The following is a 24,138-nucleotide window of genomic DNA, read 5'->3' on the forward strand; positions in this document are numbered from 1 at the left end:
ATACTACAGTGAGTGTGTTACAGGAAGACAAGACGTCTCGCAGGTGTGAGTATAACATCTGGAAGAAGGACTGCTGGGGAAGAGAGGGGTTATGCACAGGTGGTCAGCAGCTGGGGCCATCACTGGGGTACACACCCCCAAATCCCGGGTGAGACCATGATCATTTCTGTGTGTGTGTGTGTGTGTGTGTCTGTGCGTCTGTGTTTGCATGGGTGTGTGCGTGCGTCTGTGTGTGTGTGTGTGTGTGTGTGTGTTTGCGTGTGCGTCTGTGTGTGTGTGAGTGCGCATGTGTGTGCGTGTGTGTGCATGTGTGTGCGTGTGTGTGTGCATGTGTGCGTGTGTGTGTGTATGTGTGTGTGCATGTATGTGTTTTTGTGTGTTTGTGTGTGTGGATTTTAGAGTTACAGTTTGTTTGTGTGTGTGTGTGACAGAGAGAGTGAGAGCGAGGGAGAGAGAGAGAGAGAGAGAGAGAGACAGAGAGAGAGAGGGAGAGATGTATCTTTCTTATTTTCAGGATGTGCAGGAGGAGGAGCTTATATCTGTGGAGCTAGATGGCATTAAACAGGAAGTCAGTGCCTACTGGTCAACTGGCTTGGAGAATCCAGTAGCCAATGAGATTGGAGACTTTAGTTGTGACATTCTGGCCAGCGCTTCTGTGAGTATTTCACCAATGGAAAACACCAAAGGAAGACGCATATTACCACAGGCCCCACCCTCTTCCTGCCCGTTACTGCACAAGCAGTCACATTACCACAGGCCCCACCCTCTTCCTGCCCGTTACTGTGCAAGCAGTCACATGTCCACAGGCCCCACCCTCTTCCTGCCCGTTACTGCACAAGCAGTCACATGTCCACAGGCCCCACCCTCTTCCTGCCTGTTACTGCACAAGCATTCACATGTCCACAGGCCCCACCCTCTTCCTGCCCGTTACTGTGCAAGCAGTCACATGTCCAGGCCCACCTCTTCTGCCGTCTGAAGCAGTCACATGTCCCAGCCCACCTCTTCCTGCCCGTTACTGCACAAGCAGTCACATGTCCACAGGCCCCACCCTCTTCCTGCCTGTTACTGCACAAGCATTCACATGTCCACAGGCCCCACCCTCTTCCTGCCCGTTACTGTGCAAGCAGTCACATGTCCGCAGGCCCCACCCTCTTCCTGCCCGTTACTGTGCAAGCAGTCACATGTCCGCAGGCCCCACCCTCTTCCTGCCCGTTACTGTGTAAGCAGTCACATGTCCACAGGCCCCACCCTCTTCCTGCCCGTTACTGTGCAAGCAGTCACATGTCCACAGGCCCCACCCTCTTCCTGCCCGTTACTGTGCAAGCAGTCACATGTCCACAGCACAGTGACTCAGCACTGGTGGAAATGTCACAGCTTTCTCACATGTGGTGCTGTGGCCTCCTTCTCCCTTGTGCACCCAACACCTCATCATTCCATTTGTACACAAAAATCAAAAAGTAGGTTTATCACTATGAGTGGAGTTTTGTGTCGTTTCAGTTGTCTAACATTATAGCTTTATATAAAGATAAAAAGGAATAATGCATTCATTCACTGGTATTCATATACAGTATATGAGATAAAATTCCTGTATTGTTAGTACAGAATGCTTGTGCATAGTGTGAGTGAGGTTCTATGAAGATCTTTTGCATGGTATGATGATGTGTATTGGCTGTCGTATGCTGTGTGTTGTGATGGTGTGTTTTGGCTGTCGTATGCTGCATGTTGTGATGGTGTGTATTGCTGTCGAATGCTGTGTGTTGTGAAGGTGTGTATTGATTGTCGTATGCTGCGTGTGGTGATGATGTGTATTGGCTGTTGTATCCTGTGTGTTGTGATGGTGTGTACTGGCTGTCGTATGCTGCGTGTTGTGATGGTGTGTATTGGCTGTCGTATGCTATATGGTGTGATGGTGTGTATTGGCTGTCGTATGCTATGTGGTGTGATGGTGTGTATTGCTGTTTTATGCTGTGTGTTGTGATGATGTGTATTGGCTGTCGTATGCTGTGTGTTGTGATAGTGTGTATTGGCTGTCGTATGCTATGTGGTGTGATGGTGTGTATTGGCTGTCGTATGCTATGTGGTGTGATGTTGTGTATTGGCTGTCGTATGCTATGTGGTGTGATGGTGTGTATTGCTGTTTTATGCTGTGATGGTGTGTATTGGCTGTCGTATACTATGTGGTGTGATGGTGTGTATTGGCTGTCGTAGGCTGTGTGTTGTGCTGCAGGCGTGTTCTCTAACGCAGTCTCTGCATGCGTTCCTCTGCAGACCTCGTCCTCCCAGAAGGCCCTGAACAGCCGAGCTCAGATCCGCAGCAGGACAGTCTCCGCCCCCACGCCCCCAGCAGAGAGGATCCTCTCCAGCCCCCTCCTCCAGCCTGCCCTTGACCCTGCCCCCCTGCCTACCATAGGCTCCGCCCTCAGATCCCCCTCCCCCGGCAGCGCTGACGCAGGCCCCGCCCACATCTTCCCCTGCAAGGAATGCGGGAAGTGAGTCACGTCTTTACCGTCATCATGGAAACGCTTCCTGTGTTTCCCACCAATAAACACCAGATATTCATCCTGGGTTAGGTTAACCCTAACCCAGCACCCTGCCACTTATCTAACCCTAACCCAGCACTGCCACATGTCACTTCACTGGCTGCCTGTTGCAATATGGCACTAGACTGCTGTGAGTGGATTTGTGCCTTCATGCCTCCAGTCAGTATTAAAACCCTGCACCCCGGCTAGATCCCTTCATTCCGCCACCCTGATGTGGCTGGCTCACGCCTCCCTGTCTGTGCTCGGCCCCTCACCCCCAGGAGCAGCTAACCGTGCTGTAATGAGGTTGCAGCTTTACTTGCTGGTCTGGAAATATATCTCTCCAGGTCTGGCGCTGTTAAGTTGCGTGACGCAAACTTCATCAGCAGTGCTAACAGGCCAGCGAGTAGTGCAGTGATGTTCCGCTCAGCGCTCGCGTACAGAAAGGATGTGGTCAGTTTGCAATAACGGCCACAGCGTTTGAAGCTGAGGTACACCGTTTAGACCCCCGTCATTCAGCCAACAGAAAACAAGCACACAAAACAGGAAGTCTCTGACACATGGAACAGGAAGTGTCTTGATGCGTTAGTGTTTCAGAGTTATAGAAAGACTGCTGTAAATGCTTTAATAATATGGGCAGGTTTAATACCACCGTACAAAAAGGCTTTCAGTGTTACAAAAATATCCTCATTTAGGACATAAGTAAGGAACAAATATCTTTACATTTACACTGGATCTGCATTGAAAATAGTGAAAGCTTATATAAACGTAAGATTACATCACATTATATTACAGGCATTTGGCAGACGCTCTTATCCAGAGCGATGTACAACAGTGTATAACTGTAACCAGGGACAAGTGCGTTGAAAGATCTGTCATAAACATAAGCTGAGCCCTGTGGCATATTTCCATCCAGAGCATCTGTATTAAATATTGAAGTGCATATAATATGTTATAAGGTTTAGGGCTAGGGTTAGTAATCTGTGTTATATATTGATGTGTATATAATGTGTTATAAGGCTTTCCATCTCCAGTATGTATTTTGCTGAGAAGATAATTACATTACATTACATTACATTACTGGCATTTGGCAGACGCTCTTATCCAGAGCGACGTACAACAAAGTGTATAACCATAACCATAATTAATAGAACATGTTTACTGGAAATTTGGACTTGATTTTGAGAGTGATGAGTGTTAATTTGGGGAAGTACTGCTTGCAGAGTGTTGTTTTGTGGTGTTAAATTATGGAAGTATTGCAAGCACAGTGTTGATTTGTGGTGTTAAATTATGGAAGTATTGCAAGTACAGTGTTGATTTGTGGTGTTAAAATATGGAAGTATTGCAAGCACAGTGTTGATTTGTGGTGTTAAATTATGGAAGTATTGCAAGCACAGTGTGGATTTGTAGTGTTAAATTATGGAAGTACTGCAAGCACAGTGTTGATTTGCGGCATTAAATTATAGAAGTTCTGCAAGCACAGTGTTGATTTGTGGTGTTAAATTATGGAAGTACTGCAAGCACAGTGTTGATTTGTGATGTTAAATTATGGAAGTATTGCAAGCACAGTGTTGATTTGTGGTGTTAAATTATGGAAGTACTGCAAGCATAGTGTTGATTTACAGCATTAAATTATAGAAGTTCTGCAAGCACAGTGTTGATTTGTGGTGTTAAATTATGGAAGTACTGCAAGCACAGTGTTGATTTGCGGCATTAAATTATAGAAGTTCTGCAAGCACAGTGTTGATTTGTGGTGTTAAATTGTGGAAGTACTGCAAGCACAGTGTTAATTTGTGGTCTTAAATTATAGAAGTATTGCAAGCACAGTATTGATTTCTGGTGTTATATTATAGAAGTACTGCAAGCACAGTGCTGATTTGTGGTGTTAAATTATGGAAGTACTGCAAGCACAGTGTTGATTTGTGGTGTTAAAGTGAGTGTGAATCCCCTCCATCTCGCAGGGTGTTTTTTAAGATTAAGAGCCGTAACGCCCACATGAAGACCCACCGGCAGCAGGACGATCCCCAGGACTGGCTCCACCTGCGGCCTCTCAGCCACCCCGCTACACCTGCCCCTGTGCCTCCACCCACCAACCACCCCGCTACACCTGCCCCTGTGCCTCCACCCACCAACCACCCCGCTACACCTGCCCCTGTGCCTCCACCCACCAACCACCCCGCTACACCTGCCCCTGTGCCTCCACCCACCAACCACCCCGCTACACCTGCCCCTGTGCCTCCACCCACCAACCACCCCGCTACACCTGCCCCTGTGCCTCCACCCACCAACCACCCCGCTACACCTGCCCCTGTGCCTCCACCCACGAACCTCCTGGCTCTTAAGGAACCCTTCTGTATCCAGAGGGAGGAAGAGGAGGAGGAAGAAGAAGAGGACCCCTTCCTCCCAGTGCATGCCCTGTTACAAATGGAAACAGGGCAGTTTAATAAGGAGGAGCTGTGATTGGTGGTTTATTCCAGATCCTGCGCTTCTGTAAGGGACGTCACTGGGGTAACATATCCTTGTGTCTTTGCAGATTTGGACTCTCCACTGAGGGAGACAGAGAGAGAGAGAGCGAGATGGAGAGGGAGAGAGATGGAGAGGTAAAGGGACAGATAGCGAGGGACAGATATCGAGAGGTAAAGAGAGAGATAGAGAGGGAGAGAGATGGAATAGATCCTCTATTTTTACTTTCAGAAATAATTCAGCTTGCAGGTATTTCATTATTGAAGATTGTAAGACTATCAAATAGTCTATAATATATACATTTAGGCTATAAAATGGGCTTGTTGGTGTTTAATGGTGTAAATTATGCTGTAAAGACAGAGACAGTGTTAGAGACCCAGCAGGTTATTCTGAAGCTTTCTTATTACCAGCATCCATAAAACAGAGTGTAATGGTTTAGATGCGGTATCAGGTCTGAGTGTACTGGTTTAGATGTGGTATCAGGTCTGAGTGTAATGGTTTAGATGTGGTATCAGAGGCCTGAGTGTAATGGTTTAGATGTGGTATCAGGTCTGAGTGTAATGGTTTAGATGTGGTATCAGGTCTGAGTGTAATGGTTTAGATGTGTATACACAGGCCTTGATAAGATCTTAGATGTGGTATCAGGTTTGAGTGTAATGGTTTAGAGTGTAAACCATTACACTCAGACCTCTGATACCGCATCTAAACCATTACACTCAGACCTGATACCGCATCTAAACCGTTACACTCAGACTTGATACCACATCTAAACCATTACACTCAGACCTGATACCACATCTAAGCCACTTTTATTTTTGTAAATGTTTACAAAATAAAGTTGGCTACAACATAGCCACTTTTATTTTTGTAAATGTTTTTGTATTCAGGGTGGAATTTATATATTATTACATGTATATCATTTTATATGTTACTTCATTTTTAACAAATACTTTGAAAATGCAATCAAATGTCTTCCATGCTCAGGAATCCATATGTACACACACACACACACACACACACACTTGCAGGCATACGCATACACACCATGTTTTCTTGTTGAGCCAATCAGGAGGCCAGATTCTGCTGTGTGTATGTCTCCTTTTTGCCAGCTGGAAGTTATTTGTAAAGTGCAGCAGTTGTGTATAAACTGGGAATTATATGGGAAAAGCATTTTTGTTTGCTATGTGAAAAATGGATTTAGCATTGCCATTTGGATCTCCTGAACAGCAAATACCTCAGACTGCACTTCAGCTGTTTACTTCAGATCATTATAATACTGTAGTAAAAAAGTCACATTTCCTGCTGAATCAGGGATTAAAGTGATTGGCTCATTTGCCAGACAAAGTAATGGAGAATGAATGTATTAAAATGTGCATGATGTAATAAGCAGTTCTTCTGGCTCTTTTCATAGACTGGGAGGGACTGAGCTGCCCCCTGGTGGTTGAACTATGTAAAATATGTGTCACACCTGCAGTTAGTCACCCAGCATTTGCGCAGGCCGGATGTGTTGTATCCATTTCTCTTCGTATGCATGGTGATCACTCCTGCCTTTCCTGTGGTGATTGGTTGGGGATACAGTGGGTGGAACATTTCATTTTTGGCATGCATCATACAACTGTTTTCTGAATGATTAAAATGTATAATTTTATTCCACAAATGATCATAAAAATGTGGTCCAGCAGTTGGATGGATTTTGCGATCAATAAACATTTGTTTAAACAAGATTTTGACAAGTTGTTTTTGGGCATGAATATAATGGTCAGTGCAGGTCTGTCATATACATTGCTAAAAGTCAAAAAGGTTATTTTCAAGACACAAATCAGGACTGTATTCTGATATTCAGTTGTATTGCTAATCTGTGCACATTTGAAAATGTGAATGTTATTTAATAGCTAATAAGTGTAATATTTTCTAAATGTGTGTTTTTAATATAACAGCTCTTGTCTAATTTCGAAGAGAACTAAATATAAACACAAGAAAACAGCATAGCCTATTATACAGTGTATTCTAGGCCTACTTTACACATCTATGTACATACATATATGTAAGTAGCCTATGTTATATGTTAGTAGTTTCATGTGTGTACATATCATATATACATGTGTGTATGTGTGTGTATGTGTGTGTGTGTGTGCGTGTGTGTGTGTGTATGTGTGTGTATGTGCGTGTGCGTGTGTATGTTTGTGTGTATGTGTGTGTGTGTGTGTGTGTATGTGTGTGTGCGTGTGTATGTTTGTGTGCGTGTGTATGTTTGTGTGTGTGTGTGTGCGTGTGTATGTGTGTGTGTGTGTATGTGTGTGTGTGTGTGTGTGTGTGTGTATGTGTGTGTGTATGTGTGTGTGTGTATGTGTGTGTATGTGTGTGTGCGTGTGTATGTTTGTGTGTATGTGTGCATGTGTATGTGCGTGTGTATGTGTGTGTGTGTGTGTATGTATGTGTGTGTGCGTGTGTATGTTTGTGTGTATGTGTTTGTGCCTGTTTTTGTGTTCGTCCCTCCCTTGATTCTGCTGGCTTATCTGTAAAACAGATTACATCAGCACTTGAACACACACACCTCTGTATTCCGCAACGTGGTGTTCAAAGGTCCACTCACACCCACGGCAGTGTCAGCGCTGCTGTGTTCAGTGTTTGCTGTGCTTGGGCAGAACGGGAAGGGGCAACATGTCAGCAGCACCAGCTGAGCTCACTACTGGGGCTCAGGAGTGTCCCCTGGAAGCAGGGACAGCCATGACGGATGAGGCCAATACGGACGAGGCCATGACAGACGGCGCCATGATGGACGGCAGCGGCTCGGGGTCTCACCCACCCCTGCAGTCTGAGAGCGCAGCCGGGCCAGGACTCAACTGGAAACAGCAGCAGGCCAAGAGCAAGGCAAAGGAAAGGTGTTCAAAGAAAGTTCATGTGGCCTTTCTGCCAGAACGGTACGAGCCCCTGATAGAGGAAGACGATATCAAGGAAAGTGCAAAAGAGGACAGGAAACAGAAAAAGAAAGAAAAGTATAAGAAGTACAGAAAGGTATGTGAATAAAATCTCAGTTAGGACCTCAGTCCTTGTGCTGGTGGATGGAGCTTTATGCACTAAGCTACTGAAATATCCTTTTTTCGGATGATTTAACATCCTATAAGTAAATTATTTTGGACTTTTCCCTGTTGTGCATCTGACCTTTAACGTTAATCATTAACCCTGGTTTGTGGAGCTTGGTGGACTTCAGTTATTTTATGGCCATGGAATGGTGGCCTGTTGCATTAAGGTTGGATTTAATTTACTCACCTGAACATATGATGAAATATATTACTTTTGTGTATTAAAATGTTAAAACAGCTTCAGGAAAATTACAAACTATGAAACTGACAATGTTTTGTCAGCTCTAACATAAATAGAACAGGCCATTCAGCCCAACAATGCTCGCCATTTTCCTGACTAGTGCTCGGATTACCTATAGACTAGATTGTATCCAACACTGTGGTCTTGAAAATCCCCAGTTTCTGCCTCTTCTAAGTGACCCAGCAGGCTATGTAAAAGTTGTGTAAGTCGCTCTGGATAAGAGCGTCTGCTAAATGCCTGTAATGTAATGTAATGCTATTCCACACATTGACTACTCTGTGTAAAAACATTCTTCCTAATGTCTGTACAAATTAACTTCTGCTAATTTCCATTTATGTTCATTTGCATGTTGCAGCTCTCTGATTTAGTGCAGATCTCTAATTTACACAGTGCAGCTCTCTGATTTACACAGTGCTCTCCAGACACTGAAACCATTTAATTTACATGCTGCAACTCTGTACTTCACTGCAGTTTGACTGATGTCCTGTTGTGTTTGTGCAGAACGTGGGAAAGGCCTTGCGGTTCAGCTGGAAGTGCCTGGTAGCAGGACTGCAAATCTTCACTGCAGCCTACTCAGCACCTGTCTCCGCAGCTACTGTCCTGATGACCAACTCATACAGAACCAGGACCTGATCCATTGTCCTGATGACCAACTCCCACAGAACCAGGACCTGATCCAATGTCCTAAAGATAAAGTCCCACAGAACCAGGACCTGATCCACTGTGCTAACAACAAAGTCCCACAGAACCAGGACCTGATCCACTATCCTCATGACCAACTCATACAGAACCAGGACCTGATCCACTATCCTCATGACCAACTCATACTGAACCAGGACCTGATCCACTATCCTCATGACCAACTCATACAGAACCAGGACCTGATCCACTGTCCTCATGACCAACTCCTACAGAACCAGGACCTGATCCACTGTCCAAATGACCAACTCATACAGAACCAGGACCTGATCCACTGTCCAAATGACCAACTCCCACAGAACCAGGACCTGATCCACTGTCCTCATGACCAATTCCCACAGAACCAGGACCTGATCCACTGTCCAAATGATCAACTCATACAGCAGCAGGACCTGATCCACTGTCCAAATGACAAACTCAAACAGAACCAGGACCTGATCCACTGTCCTCATGACCAACTCCCACAGAACCAGGACCTGATCCACTGTCCAAATGACCAACTCATACAGAACCAGGACCTGATCCACTGTCCAAATGACAAACTCATACAGAACCAGGACCTGATCCACTGTCCTCATGACCAACTCCCACAGAACCAGGACCTGATCCACTGTCCAAATGACCAACTCATACAGAACCAGGACCTGATCCACTGTCCAAATGACCAACTCCCACAGAACCAAGACCTGATCCACGATCCTCATGACCAACTCCCACAGAACCAGGACCTGATCGACTGTCTTCATGACAAACTCCCACAGAACCAGGACCTGATCCACTTTCCTCAGGACCAACTCATAAAGAACCAGGACCTAATCCTGATTTAGTCTGGTGGGATCATATGACTGATCTGGTGGGATCATGTGGCTGATCTGATGGGATCATGTGACTGATTGTTACTTTATCTCATATATTCTACAACCCATTACATCAGTATTTGAAGGGTATAAATGACAGTGGAAATAATGTATATATTTTATTCATATTTCATTCATGACATTAATTTGGATATGTTAATTTATTTTTTGGTTCACTGTATCATATCTGACCACATATGAACATAGTGCTTTATCTGAAAATACGTGCTTACATCCATAATATATTTATTCAGACATTAATGAAGTCCACTATTCCCAGTGCCAGTTCCACTGAGTGTGTGACTTTGTTGTGTAATATGTCATCTGTCTTTGAAAAAGAATAATCATAATTTGTTGTACTTTTATGTACACCATCTATATAGATGTGTACGTGTGAAGTCAAAATATGAAGCGTAGTTGTGCATATTGAAAATGTGTAGTGTATATGTGTGTAGTTAAAATGTTTGCAAAAATCATTTTTAAACATCTTTTTGAAGATTTTCTAGTTCGCCAAATACCCCAATGATTCCAGAAAAGCAGAAGACAGGGTATTGTTTGAGTATGTGTACCACTACAGATGCATGTGTAGAGGCCAACTGTATACGGGCTGACTCATCACTCTAAATAATTACTCTGTGTAGAGGCCAACTGTATACAGGCTGACTCATCACTATAAATAATGAATTACTCTGTGTAGAGGCCAACTGTATACAGGCTGACTCATCACTCTAAATAATTACTCTGTGTAGAGGCCAACTGTATACAGGCTGACTCATCACTCTAAATAATTACTCTGTGTAGAGGCCAACTGTATACAGGCTGACTCATCACTATAAATAATGAATTACTCTGTGTAGAGGCCAACTGTATACAGGCTGACTCATCACTCTAAATAATTACTCTGTGTAGAGGCCAACTGTATACAGGCTGACTCATCACTCTAAATAATTACTCCGTGTAGAGGCCAACTATGTACAGGCTGACTCATCACTATAAATAATTACTCCGTGTAGAGGTCAACTGTATACAGGCTGACTCATCACTCTAAATAATTACTCTGTGTAGAGGCCAACTGTATACAGGGTGACTCATCGCTCTAAATAATTACTCCGTGTAGAGGCCAACTGTATACAGGGTGACTCGTCACTCTAAATAATGAATTACTCTGTGTAAAGGCCAACTGTATACAGGGTGACATCACTCTAAATAATTACTCTGTGTAGAGGCCAACTGTATACAGGCTGACTCATCACTCTAAATAATTACTCTGTGTAGAGGCCAACTGTATACAGGCTGACTCATCACTCTAAATAATTACTCTGTGTAGAGGCCAACTGTATACAGGCTGACTCATCACTCCAAATAATTACTCTGTGTAGAGGCCAACTGTATACAGGCTGACATTTAAATAATTACTTGTTAAGCAATGAAGGCTGAGTGAAGTCAGAAGTTTATTAGAGGCTGTATGCAGGTGTTTATAAAATCTGTGTAGAGGCCAGTAAAGGGTGCACACAGTTAACAGTAATCTATGTGGTTCACTGATAACTGACTCATACCCAAAAAATGGTAAAGCAAAACACGCGTTGTTGGTATATGAAAGAGCATAACAAGGAAACGATGTGTCAGGCAGTCGCAGGTTAGAGTTTCAACCTGCCCTGGGCATGTCGAAGTGTCCTTGAGCAAGACACCTAACCCCTAACCCCTAACTGCTCTGGTGAATGAGAGGCATCAATTGTAAAGCGCTTTGGATAAAAGCGCTATATAAATGCAGTCCATTTACCATTTACCATTTACCAAATGAAGGACTGAGTGAAGTAGAGAGTTTATAGAGGTGTGTAGTGCAGATGTGTGTAGTGAAAATGCGTAGGCCAGTAAAGATGCACGACAGGTTTAACAGGAATCATTGGTTTTACTGATATTACTATTACCCAAGAAAGTAACAGAAAACACCCCTTGTTGTTATGCAGCAAGCTAACAAGGAACAGCTGTGTGTCAGGCATGCACTGTTAGAAGTTTCTCACTGCCGGTGAGCTGGACACAGTGCAAAAAGCTGACAATTTTTAAAGCATGTCCCATCCACTCAAAAAGGTCATTTTTAAGATCATCTTTGTTTCCCTCAAGAGGTGAAGATGGAGGTTATGAGGTCACTGTGGTCTGTCTGTCAGTGAACATATTTATAGAAGAGCTGAGCAGATTTTATTAAGGCTTTGGGACAAAGTCACATGGAAACATGTAGTAGGTATATAGAAAAAAAAATTAAATGGAAACATGTAGTAGGTATAAAATAAAAATATTAAATGTTATTTCTCATTTTGCAACTATAAAACCTGTACTTCAAAAATGTAAGCTTGAAAACATGAAATTATTGATTAATAAATCGACCTCTCACTAGCCAACAACAGTGAATGGCGCAGAGAGCTCAATGACGTAAACATTACATCACATTTATTAGGCAGACGCATATATGGCTATATATATATATATATATATATATATATATATATATATATATATATATAGCCATATATCTCGTAGATTTTACAATGCAACCAGTGGGCTGTCTTCACGGCCGAGCTCATTACGTGTCGTGGCGTCGGCGTCTGACGTATCCATTCCGCGACACAGGTGGCGTTACACAGGAGTTCCGTGATAAGTGCAGCCGTAGCCGGTTTTGCTTGTGTTTACCTGGTACTCCGGCAGTTTGTACAGTTTTTTCACCATGGCAGAACAGGCGCAGAACATTAGTGCTATTCCAACTGATGCAATCAGCAACATAAAAATCACGTCGGTTTGGACTTTTCTGCTTTCTGTAAGAAGTTGTTTTATTGCCTTGCTTGCTTACACAAACGACGCTTTGTATCTTGCATATTGCTCATTTTGTGAACTCTTGACTGTATAGGAACTGTATTGCTAGTTCGTGCTTCATAGGCTAGTATGGTTGTTTACCGTGAACAAGTTATATTACGCTTGCAAATTAACAAGAGGGATATATTTGTTTATATAATGTTTGTTAATATAATTGTTGTTTTTTCATGCTGTAATACCTTAATTATCCACGTATATAAAATGAAATACTTATTGTTGGTGAGAATGAAACCCTGATTACCCGTAGATCCAGTGGTCTGAATCCTGGTTGATCGGGTTGGGCTTGTTCCACACGCTCTGTTTCGCTGTAACTCTGGTGACGTTGCGGTTTTATCGGGCGCAGGTGTGTCACTTCCTTCTTATGGGTAAGTTTCCTAATTAATCCACTACTAGCTGCATTTTTAAAAGAGAATGATCTAATCGTGATGTGTTCCCATTACCTTGCGATTTAATACATAATAAAACATGGTAGACAGGTAGTCATTTGAAGAGGATTCGGTTAGCGTTGCCCTGTACTCCAGTGATACAGTACAAAACACATGGGCTTATTGAAAGTGAAGTATTAATAAGCAGCCTGGGTCATTTCTCTCTGATGTATACATATGCTGTGTGTTTCTCAGTGGGGATGGTGTACTCTGCAGAGTACATTAATGAAGTTGCTGCTTTGAACTGGAGGTGAGTCTGATTTCCACTTCACACCTGATGTTGCCGTCTCCCTGTATATATGGCCATGGGTTTATCAATGTATCAACTGCCACAAATATGAGGTTGCTTTACATTAAAAATCATATGTAGTTTAAGGACTTATTCAGCACTCTGAAACCACACTGAAATATAATACTTAAGTATTATTTTTTATGTATTTTGAAGATTTGAATTTAAAGAATTTAACCAATGGATAGTGAGTAGGTTGCACAAATGTAACTGATTTTATTTTTATTGTGTGTAATTGGTAATTTTTTCCATATTCAAATATAGTATTTGGAATCAATAACTTTAAGGTTTGTATCTAAAGTTTAACGCAATTTTGCCACTTCCGAACCAAAATTGAAGATTCTAATATAAAAAATGTATTCTGCGCCAGTATCTTTGTAGGGCGATGTGCAATTGGCGATTGCTTCACCCAGGGTACAAGAGGGTGTAGTTGGGTAGGGGTGCTGTTTCCACCAATGCCTGGTGGTCAAATATAAAAATAAAAATTTTACTACCAATGTAATCATTTGCAGACTGTTTATTAAATTCTTTGTTAATAAGCAGGAATCGGTTTCTACTTCATACTTAGCTCTGAGTATCCACATTAAATATGACCAAAATAGTATATGTTAAGCAAACAAACAAAAAATATGACTTTTAACAGTATTTTATATTAATAACTGAGTTTAGTTAGGATTGGCATCTTTACTGTGAGTGTTTTTCCACAGATTGTTCTCCAAATATCAGTACTTTGATTCCAAAGGAATGTTCATCTCGCTGGTGTTCTCTGCTCCTCTGCTGTGCAACACTGTTATTATTGTGGTAAGTGCTTTGCTGTGTAACCACTTGCAGCAGATTGGTTGAACGTACTGTGTTGTAGTTCGGAATGCAAGCAGCTGATTGGCTGAATGTGTTGTATTGCAGATGGTCTGGGTTTATAGGACGTTTGCGACAATGACTGAGTTGAAATCTCTGCAAGTAAAACGGAAGGCAGCAAGGACAAAGAGAAAAACAGAATGAAGATCAAACAGTTTCACACGCCTGTATATCAGTAACAGTCCCAGAATTACACACCAGAATACCAGTAACAGTCCCAGCATTACACACCAGAATATCAGTAACAGTCCCAGCATTACACACCAGAATATCAGTAACAGTCCCAGCATTACACACCAGAATATCAGTAACAGTCCCAGCATTACACACCAGAATATCAGTAACAGTCCCAGCATTACATGCATGTATATCAGTAACAGTCCCAGCATTACATGCATGTATATCAGTAACATTCCCAGAATGACACGCCTGTATATCAGTAACATTTCCAACACTACATGGATGCAGCACTAGCCTCGTACTTTCAGACCCTGCCGGTATGAATGGTAAGGGTCACGGTGGATAACTGCATAGAAACAATGTGCACAGCTTGTGTTTGCTTGAAACATTAATATACTTGAAAGGTGAGATTTGGACCTGTCCTTTAATGGACGGAGTCACTCATAATTGTGATTTGTGTTCCTCAGCAAAGATGACTGCTTTTTTTGTGTTTACATGAAAGTCTAATCTTAATGTGTTGGTACTGTCTTGATTATGTGTTTCTTTTTCTGAAATGCCAAATGCACAAATTGTCAGTTGTCTGTTACAACCTTTTTACCAAGAGGTATGTAGTTTCTCTATTTCTCTATCAGGATGCAGGTATCTGTAAAGATTCTTTTAAATCAAGTATTGTCCTTTACTAAAACAAACATGTAATTTTGTACAGGTGTGTGTTTGCGCATGTTTGTATTATATACGGAGTGTGACGGAGTGTGGCACAGTGGGTAAGGAACTGCGCTTGTAACCGAAAGGTCGCAGGTTCGATTCCAGAGTAAGGACACTGCCGTTGTACCCTTGAGCAAGGTACTTAACCTGCATTGCTTCAGTATATATCCAGCTGTATAAATGGATACAATGTAAAGTGCTATGTAAAAAGTTGTGTAAGTCGCTCTGGATAAGAGCGTCTGCTAAATGCCTGTAATGTAATGTAATGTAATATATAAAATCTTTCATTTTCAGTATTAATTCCTTTGGCCACATGGTGGTGCTGTTGTGTTTGATTATTGGAGTGAGTCTCCATGTCTTGCTGTGTCTGAAGTTGCTTGCGTAGCAGGTAGCCTGACACAGAGAACTCTCCCATATGCTGATGGGACTTTCCAAACCTTGTAGGAGGAAAAGCAAATGTAGTTCATGTGAACAGCGGAGCACCTATAATATGACATATAACATATTAAGTGTGTTTGTTTAGCAGGTGCCTTTTCATACACAGAGCAGTCTGTTCACCTGGACATTTATAATGGCAAACCTGTTCACCATGGCATTTGTAACAATAAACATGTTCACCAGGGCATTTTTAACTGCAAAGCTGGTCACCAGGGCATTTATAACAGTATTCCTGTTAGAGCATGTTATCTTTTAGCAATAAATCACATAATAGCAGACTATAATACACTTCCCAGTGCACGTGCTGCCATTACCCAGAGTCACACCCGTTTCTGAAATAAGTCATCATTGCAGTGAAAATGTCAAGTCTTATGTCGGGGAGCCCTGGAATATTTTACTGGACACGGAGGAAATTGGGGGCTCAAGGTTGAGAACCACACAGTTGGATTATAGATTAGGATTGTAAATATTGTGTAAGGAGCTACGGTGGAGAAGCTCTGTGGTCGGGACGAGCGAGAGCCTTTCACCTGGTTGGCAGGGAGTGCAAGTCGCCCTGCTGCAGCAGAGCGGATTGGTCGAGCTGGCGTGTAGCAGAGCGGATTGGTGGTCTAGCTGGTGTGTAGCAGAGCGGATTGGTCGAGCTGGCGTGCAGCAGAGCGGATTGGTGGTCTAGCTGGTGTGTAGGGTTGAATCCTGTCCTGTAAGTAGGCGGGGGCTGTCCTGCAGCAGGGCTGTTGGCCATAGTGTAGGCTAGGATCAGGCTGTATGGCATAGGCCAGCAGGGTTGCAAGGAGGGAGTTGCAGTTCTTTAGAGGGGAGATTACCATAGCCTGGATCAGTAGCTGGGTGGATTACATGGTTAGTTATAGTCAAATCCTCCTGATGTACAGCAGTGGTTCTCAAACTCGATCCTGGGGGACCACTTTGTATGCTGGTTTTCGTTCCAACCTCAACTGCAATCCCAGAATTTTAACAAGCTGTTAATTTTTCTTAATTAGGTACTTTTCATGTTTTAGAGCTGGGGTCCCCAGTCTTATCCAGAAAGGGCTAGTACGGGTGCACACACCAGACTAATCAAGATGCTTAGCAAAGACTCTAGTGGTTGATTAGTAGAATCAGTTGTGTGCACCCACGCTGGGATCTATTTGCAAGATAAGAAGCAAACCAAGAGAGTACAGACCCAGAAGTGCCCATCTCAGCCAAAATGGAGAAGAGTTAGTGGTTGGCTGTGTCGATGCTGCAGACAAGTCTAGGAGAATCAGGACAGAGGAGAGGGATGAGGCTCTTGCATCAAAAGCCAGACTGGCGAGGGTCAAGCAGGTTGTTCGGATAGAGAAAACATAATTGATTTAGCGCTTCTCATTCAAGGGTTTTGGACAGAAAAGTTAGGAGTGATACAGGTTGATAGTTCTTGACATCAGAAGGGTCTGAGGTAGGTTTATTAAGGATTGGGGTAAAACGAGCCAAGTCAGAGGTAACATAGCCACAGGCAAGGGAGGCATTAATGATGGAGGACAGGTAAGGAAGGAGCTCATTGGACATAGACTGGAGGATTGTAGATGGGATGGGGTCTAGCGGACAGGTGGTTGCCTGATGAGTGGTCATGTCCTCCAACATCTTGAAGGAGGTGTAGCCGTGGGTTTGTCCTGGGGAGTAGGGGGCATCACTGGTTGGGTGAAGGCGTTCAAAGTAGGCCAAACAGTCATCTGCAGAAAGAGGAAAGGGAGATGGGGCAATGAGGAGGGAAGAGACAGAGGCGAACCGTTTGCGTGGGTTAGAGATACATGCACTTACCTTAGACTGGAAGAATGAGGTCTTAGCCAATGTGAGGGCAGATTTGAAGTCTGCCAGCAAGGTGTGCTATGACGTCAGGATCTGGATTTCCTCCATTTCCTCTCTGCAGCCTGCAGCAAGGTTCTGCTGGAGCGTAGTGACTCAGTCAGCCATGGGCAGGGGGGTGATGATCGTGCTGGTTTGGAGACAAGAGGACAAAGTGAGTGAAGGGACTGAGAGAGGCATGTGTTGAAGATGGAGGTAGCAAGGTCAACAGGCCAGTTAGAGAAAGAAGCAGGAGGAGGAAGTGTAGAGGGAGCAGTGGAGGTGAGGGAGGAGTGTGAGAGAGTGGAGAAGTTTCTCCTGAAAGTTGCAGTGGATGAGCTGTTAAAGGAGTTGTGGGAGAGTAGATCAAAGCAGTAAAGTCTAATATTTGGTTGCATAGCCCTTCAATGCAATAACTGCTTTAAGTCTACAACCCGTTGACATCAGAAAACATTTGGTATCTTCTTTGGAAATGCATTTCTAGGCCTTCGCTACTGCTGCTTTCAGTCTTTTTCTTACTTTCAGGGGGTTTCTGTCTTTGGTTTTCTTTTCAGAAAGTGAGATGCATGCACTATTGGATTTAAATCAGGAGACCAGTCGAAAACTTTCCACTTTTTCCCCATTGATGCATTTTTGGTTGCACAGGCAGAGCATTTGATGCCATTGTTTTTCTACAGGATTAAGTGCCTGCTGATGAGTTTGGAGGAATTTCTTTGTACATAGCCAAACAGAATCTGTCTGTACACTTCCATATGCATCCTGCTGTTGCCAGCCTCCATTGCGGCATTAATAAAGACGAGCGAACCTGTTCCAGAAGCAGCCATATATGGCTAAAGGTGGTACTTTGGTCTCATCTGTCCTTAAAACTTTGTTCCAGAACTCTTTGTATTTTCTGGTGAATTCTAATCTGGCATTTCAATTCTTGTAGCTGATGAGTGGTTGGACCTGTCCTCAGACTTGTAATATCACACACACATTTTCACATTAACCCTTACTCACATTCCCTCACACACACACACACACACACACGCACACATACACACACACAAACCTTACTCACAGTCTCTCTCTATCTGTCTCTCTCTCTCACACACACACGCACATACACTAGCCTTTATTCCCACACACACGCACACATTCACCCTAAACCTTACTCACATACATAAACAGAATTACAAACAAATTATGACAACTACTATAAGATGCACAAGTGATTCCAAATTTGGAGAAGAACAACAATGGAAAAATTAACATAATATAATTTATACAAAAATTAGATCACAAACATCACACTTCTGTTTGGCTGCCTGAAAGGAAACATTCTGATCCCAGGGAGGAATCCTCACTGAAATGAGGATTGTCTGCTTTAGTTATTCTGATAGTGTATTTGGTTTTTTCTGTAAAATGTTATGATGACTCAATGGCAACATGTAGAAACAGGCAAATTCTTGTGAGTCACATGGCAGGCAGTATTGGGACATAGAACTCGGTCAGGAGCTGAGATTTTCAAAATAAGGAGTCATGTGAAGCTGAAAGTTTTACTGAGTAAACGGGCCACATGGAGAGTATCAATGATGGCTTTTGTGTTTGCAGCTGTTTGCGGTGACAGATGGGTGATCATATTGGGCAGCACCTGGAGGTTTCCTTCTGCAGGAACCATTCAGATATGGGGCCCAGCTGAATGTTGGCTATGTAGGCACCAACGGGATAATTACCTCTGTAAAACATGCTAGCATGCATGTGTGTCCTTCCTGTAAAACATGCTAGCATGCATGTGTGTCCTTCCTGTAAAACATGCTAGCATGCATGTGTGTCCTTCCTGTAAAACATGCTAGCATGTATGTGTTTTCTTCCTGTAAGACATGCTAGCATGCATGTGCATTTTCTTCTTTGATGTGCAAACATACATGTGTATGGGCATATGCAAGACACATAATACACTTTATGAAGAACAACAAAAACATGAACCACTGTTTCTCATGCATAGTCCATGCAGTATTCTGTGCTGAAAGACACAGATGCATGTTAGCAGGAGAAACATGTATGGGGGCATGTCTTACAGAAAATCACACAAAAGCTTGTTCACACATTTTATTGAAAAATTACACAAGCATGTTAGCATGTCTTACAGAACACACATTACATTACATTACATTTATTTGGCAGACGCTTTTATCCAAAGCGACGTACAAAAAGTGCATTTCATGGTCATAGACAACTGCTAAGCACAGGTTCAGTAAGGTACAATACTTATTTTGTACAGCTATTTCTAGCCAAGAACACAGTTTAGTTCACACAGTGAACACTATTCAGACCTAACCTCTGCAAAGCCAACTAGGCAGAAGAATAAGCTACAGTATTAGGACAAATACAAATTACCAAAAAGTGCTGGGATGGGGCAACATGTAACAAGTGTCATGAAAAGGGGGTGGGGGGGGAGATTTAGAGTGAAATATACAGCGTACAGAACACACATGCGTGTTATCATGTGCTACAGTAAAATTCACACATGCATGTTAGTGTGTGTTACAGAACAACACGCATGCATGTTACAGAACAACACATGCATGTTAGGGCATGCTACAGAATAGCACATGCATGCATGTTAGCATGTTACAGAACAACTCGCATGTTAGCGTGTGCTACAGAATAACACACACATGCATGTTAGCATGCTACAGAACAACACGCATGCATGTTAGCGCATGCTACAGAACAACATGCATGCATGTTAGCGCATGCTACAGAACAACACGCATGCATGTTAGCACATGCTACAGAACAACACGCATGCATGTTAGCGCATGCTACAGAACAACACGCATGCATGTTAGCACATGCTACAGAACAACACGCATGCATGTTAGCGCATGCTACAGAACAACACGCATGCATGTTAGCGCATGCTACAGAACAACACGGATGCATGCTACAGAACAACACGCATGCATGTTAGCGCATGCTACAGAAACGTTCCTGTCTCCTGTGGCCATGTTGTGCTTGTGCTCGGGCCCTCTGCAGCTGTCATTGCTGTTTCTCTCATTGATAAACGGAGGAGTCCTGCAGTCTGTGTGTTCTTTATTTTCTCATTATAGTGAGAATCCTGTATTTACCCAGTTTTCTGCTCGTTTATTTGTGGAATTGTCTGCTTATTGCTTTGTGTTGATCCAGCTATCCTGCTGTTTGTTTGCTCATGGATTCAGTTCTGTGTGAAACACACTGTACCTATTATTAAATTTTAGTTAAAAAAGCTGTACATTTTTTGAGAACTTCTAGCAAGATGCATGGTCACAGACTTTAGTTGATCTCTCACATTAATTGGTGATGACATATTAATAACTGATTTTGTTTTCTGTAAATGTGGTGAGCATGTTTCTGTGGGTACAGTGTGAAAGCCCTTGAGTGATCGTGGAGCTGTGTGGCCATCTTGTTCAGGAGGGTAATCAGCTTTACAGCCAGGATTACAACAGCACAGACAAGCTGGCTACAGGCTGCTAATTCCTCCTATCCTGTTAGACAACTCAACCACAAAGAGGGCTGGCTGACAGTGGAAATGCAAGGAATCTACACCCTTTTCCTTCAGACTTCCACACGATGGTCTGTCCCGGCCTGCTGGGAGGCAGCAAGCCCGTGTCCCCAGAACACCTCCTCTTCCAGCAAAAGACCAGAAAACCAGTGCTCACAGACACTCCTGTGGTCGGTACCTCACAGACACACTCCTGCAGTCTGTACCTCACAGACACACTCCTGTGGTCTGTACCTCACAGACACACTCCTGTGCTCTGTACCTCACAGACACACTCCTGCGCTCTGTACCTCACAGACACACTCGTGCGGTCTGTACCTCACAGACACACTCCTGCAGTCTGTATCTCACAGACACACTCCTGCAGTCTGTACCTCACAAACACACTCCTGTGGTCTGTACCTCACAGACACACTCCTGCGGTCTGTATCTCACAGACACACTCCTGCGGTCTGTATCTCACAGACACACTCCTGCGGTCTGTACCTCACAGACACACTCCTGCGGTCTGTATCACACAGACACACTCCTGCGGTCTGTACCTCACAGACACACTCCTGCAGTCTGTACCTCACAGACACACTCCTGCAGTCTGTATCTCACAGACACACTCCTGCAGTCTGTACCTGACAGACACTCCTGCAGTCTGTACCTCACAGACAGACTCCTGCTGTCTGTACCTCACAGATACTCCTGCAATTTGAACCTGGAGCACTGAAACTCCAGTCTGTGGTCACATCTGGAGCACTGATACCCCAGTCTGTGGTCACACCTGGAGCACTGATACCCCAGTCTGTAATCAAACCTGGAGCACTGAAACTCCAGTCTGTGATCACACCAGGAGCACTGATACTCCAGTCTGTGGTCACACCTGGAGCACTGAAACCCCAGTCTGTGGTCACACCTGGAGCACTGAAACTCCAGTCTGTGATCACACCTGGAGCACTGATACCCCAGTCTGTGGTCACACCTGGAGCACTGAAACTCCAGTCTGTTGTCACACCTTGAGCACTGAAACCCCAGTCTGTGGTCACACCTGGAGCACTGATACCCCAGTCTGTGATTACACCGGGAGCACTGATACCCTAGTCCGTTGTCAAACCTGGAGCACTGAAACCTCAGTCTGTGGTCACACCTGGAGCACTGATACCCCAGTCTGTGATCACGCCTGGAGCACTGAAACTCCAGTCTGTGTTCACACCTAAAGCACTGATACCCCAGTCAGTGATCACACCTGGAGCACTGATACCCCAGTCTGTGATCACACCTGGAGCACTGATACCCCAGTCTGTGGTCACACCTGGAGCACTGAAACCCCAGTCTGTGGTCACACCTGGACCACTGATACCCCAGTCTGTGATCACACCTGGAGCACTGAAACTCCAGTCTGTGATCACACCTGGAGCACTGATACCCCAGTCTGTGATCACACCTGGAGCACTGATACCCCAGTTTGTGGTCACACCTGGCTCACAGTCCTACCTGTAGCATGCCTCTCTTTCAGCACCACTGCAGAAGAGTAATCTAAATTGTGACAGGAAATCCTGCATTATGGAAACTTTGAGAAAAGAGTAATGTACAAAGCATATTAAAACGGTCATGTTCATCACTGTTGAGTGTCTTGTGGCAGCATTACTTCTCTGTAATGAGCATGCTCAGTTTGAGCTTATTCCTGCTCTACAAGTCCCCTGGAGCCAATCAGCACAAGCCCTGGTGAGGCAAGTGTAACACATTCAGTACTTTTTATTTAGAAGTCAATCAGAAAAATATTTCCACTGGGATTTTGGTCAGAAGTCAAGTGACCACATGTGATGTGTCACATTTTAGAGCAGAGTGCTACAGAGTAGCTGTGTTGTAACTTTGGGAAAGATAAGACTGACTACAATAGCAGTTTAGCTGTACTGCTGTCCAACCAAACACAGACTGGTGTGCTAGCTCTAACTGCTATTTCCTAGCCTCAGCAGTTAGAGCAGCTTTTAATTTAAGTATATTCGGTATATTCCCTCCCAAGATCATAATTAGAATAGATTTGGAAAGACAGATGTTTAAAAATGGGTAGAAAAAAGGCATCAATCCTGATGTCTGTAGATTTTTACAGGAGCTCTCACACTCTACCTGCTCTAATACTCAACCTGCTCTAATACTCTACCTGCTGTAATACTCTACCTGCACTCATACTCTACATGCTCTAATACTCTACCTGCTCTCACACTCTACCTGCTGTAATACTCTACCTGCTCTCACACTCTACCTGCTCTAATACTCTACCTGCTCTCACACTCTACCTGCTCTCACACTCTACCTGCTCTAATACTCTACCTGCTGTAATACTCTACCTGCTGTAATACTCTACCTGCTCTCACACTCTACCTGCTGTAATACTCCACCTGCTCTAATACTCTACCTGTTCTCATACTCTACCTGCTCGAATACCCTACCTGCTCTCACACTCTACCTGCTCTAATACTCTACCTGCTGTAATACTCTACCTGCTCTCACACTCTACCTGCTGTAATACTCCACCTGCTCTAATACTCTACCTGTTCTCATACTCTACCTGCTCTAATACCCTACCTGCTCTAACACTCTACCTGTTCTAACACTGGGTGCTCTAGTGTAGTTCCAGCTTTAACCTTACCCCCTAACCCCTTAAATGATAATGAGGTGAAGTTATAGCTTTCCTTCAGGAGGAAGTCTTAAGATGATTTATGGTGATGTAATTTCCTGTGGAATATAAAGCATGAGTTCTGTGGCATTACACAGTGAGGTTCCTCTTTCAGCTTCTGCTGCTCTGAAGCATGCTACCACATCCTTCCAGTTTAACTCTGTGTCCTCTGTTCACCGTTCTGTCCTCTTAACAATATTTATTCTTCAACAAGACTTTGAGCATGAGCTTCACCTGAGTGACCAGTTCACTGTGATCTCTGTCATTTTCCTGTGAGGCTTTTCTGCAGTTCTGATTATGTGCAGAAACCCAGGCTGCCCAGTGAAGAGGTTCTGTAGTTCCTTTGATCCTGCTACTAAACCTGAAACGCATCAGACCATTTGTACTAAACCTGAAACGCGTCAGACCCTTTGTACTAAACCTGAAATGCGTCAGACCATTTGTACTAAACCTGAAATGCATCTGACCAGTTGTACTAAACCTGAAATGCATCTGACCAGTTGTACTAAA

General features: G+C 43.6%; 2 protein-coding genes across 2 annotated transcripts; both read left to right on the forward strand.

The window, feature by feature from the left end:
• The first annotated feature begins 91 nt into the window (after nt 1–91).
• On the forward strand, nt 92–6,706 carry LOC135249420 (uncharacterized). Its single transcript, XM_064325097.1, has 4 exons — nt 92–148; nt 515–655; nt 2,269–2,489; nt 4,481–6,706. Exons 1-4 carry the CDS (start codon nt 92–94, stop codon nt 4,977–4,979), a joined length of 918 nt encoding a protein of 305 aa, XP_064181167.1. The 3' UTR covers nt 4,980–6,706.
• A 5,733-nt stretch (nt 6,707–12,439) lies between these two features.
• LOC135238961 (transmembrane protein 18-like) lies at nt 12,440–15,820 on the forward strand. The gene is made up of 5 exons (XM_064307192.1): nt 12,440–12,671; nt 12,975–13,092; nt 13,348–13,402; nt 14,149–14,242; nt 14,345–15,820. Exons 1-5 carry the CDS (start codon nt 12,582–12,584, stop codon nt 14,438–14,440), a joined length of 453 nt encoding a protein of 150 aa, XP_064163262.1. The 5' UTR covers nt 12,440–12,581; the 3' UTR covers nt 14,441–15,820.
• Nucleotides 15,821–24,138: the final 8,318 nt, after the last annotated feature.

The sequence above is a fragment of the Anguilla rostrata genome, chromosome 1 (genome assembly GCF_018555375.3).
Source record: "Anguilla rostrata isolate EN2019 chromosome 1, ASM1855537v3, whole genome shotgun sequence".
In the NCBI taxonomy this organism is placed as follows: Eukaryota; Metazoa; Chordata; class Actinopteri; order Anguilliformes; family Anguillidae; genus Anguilla; species Anguilla rostrata.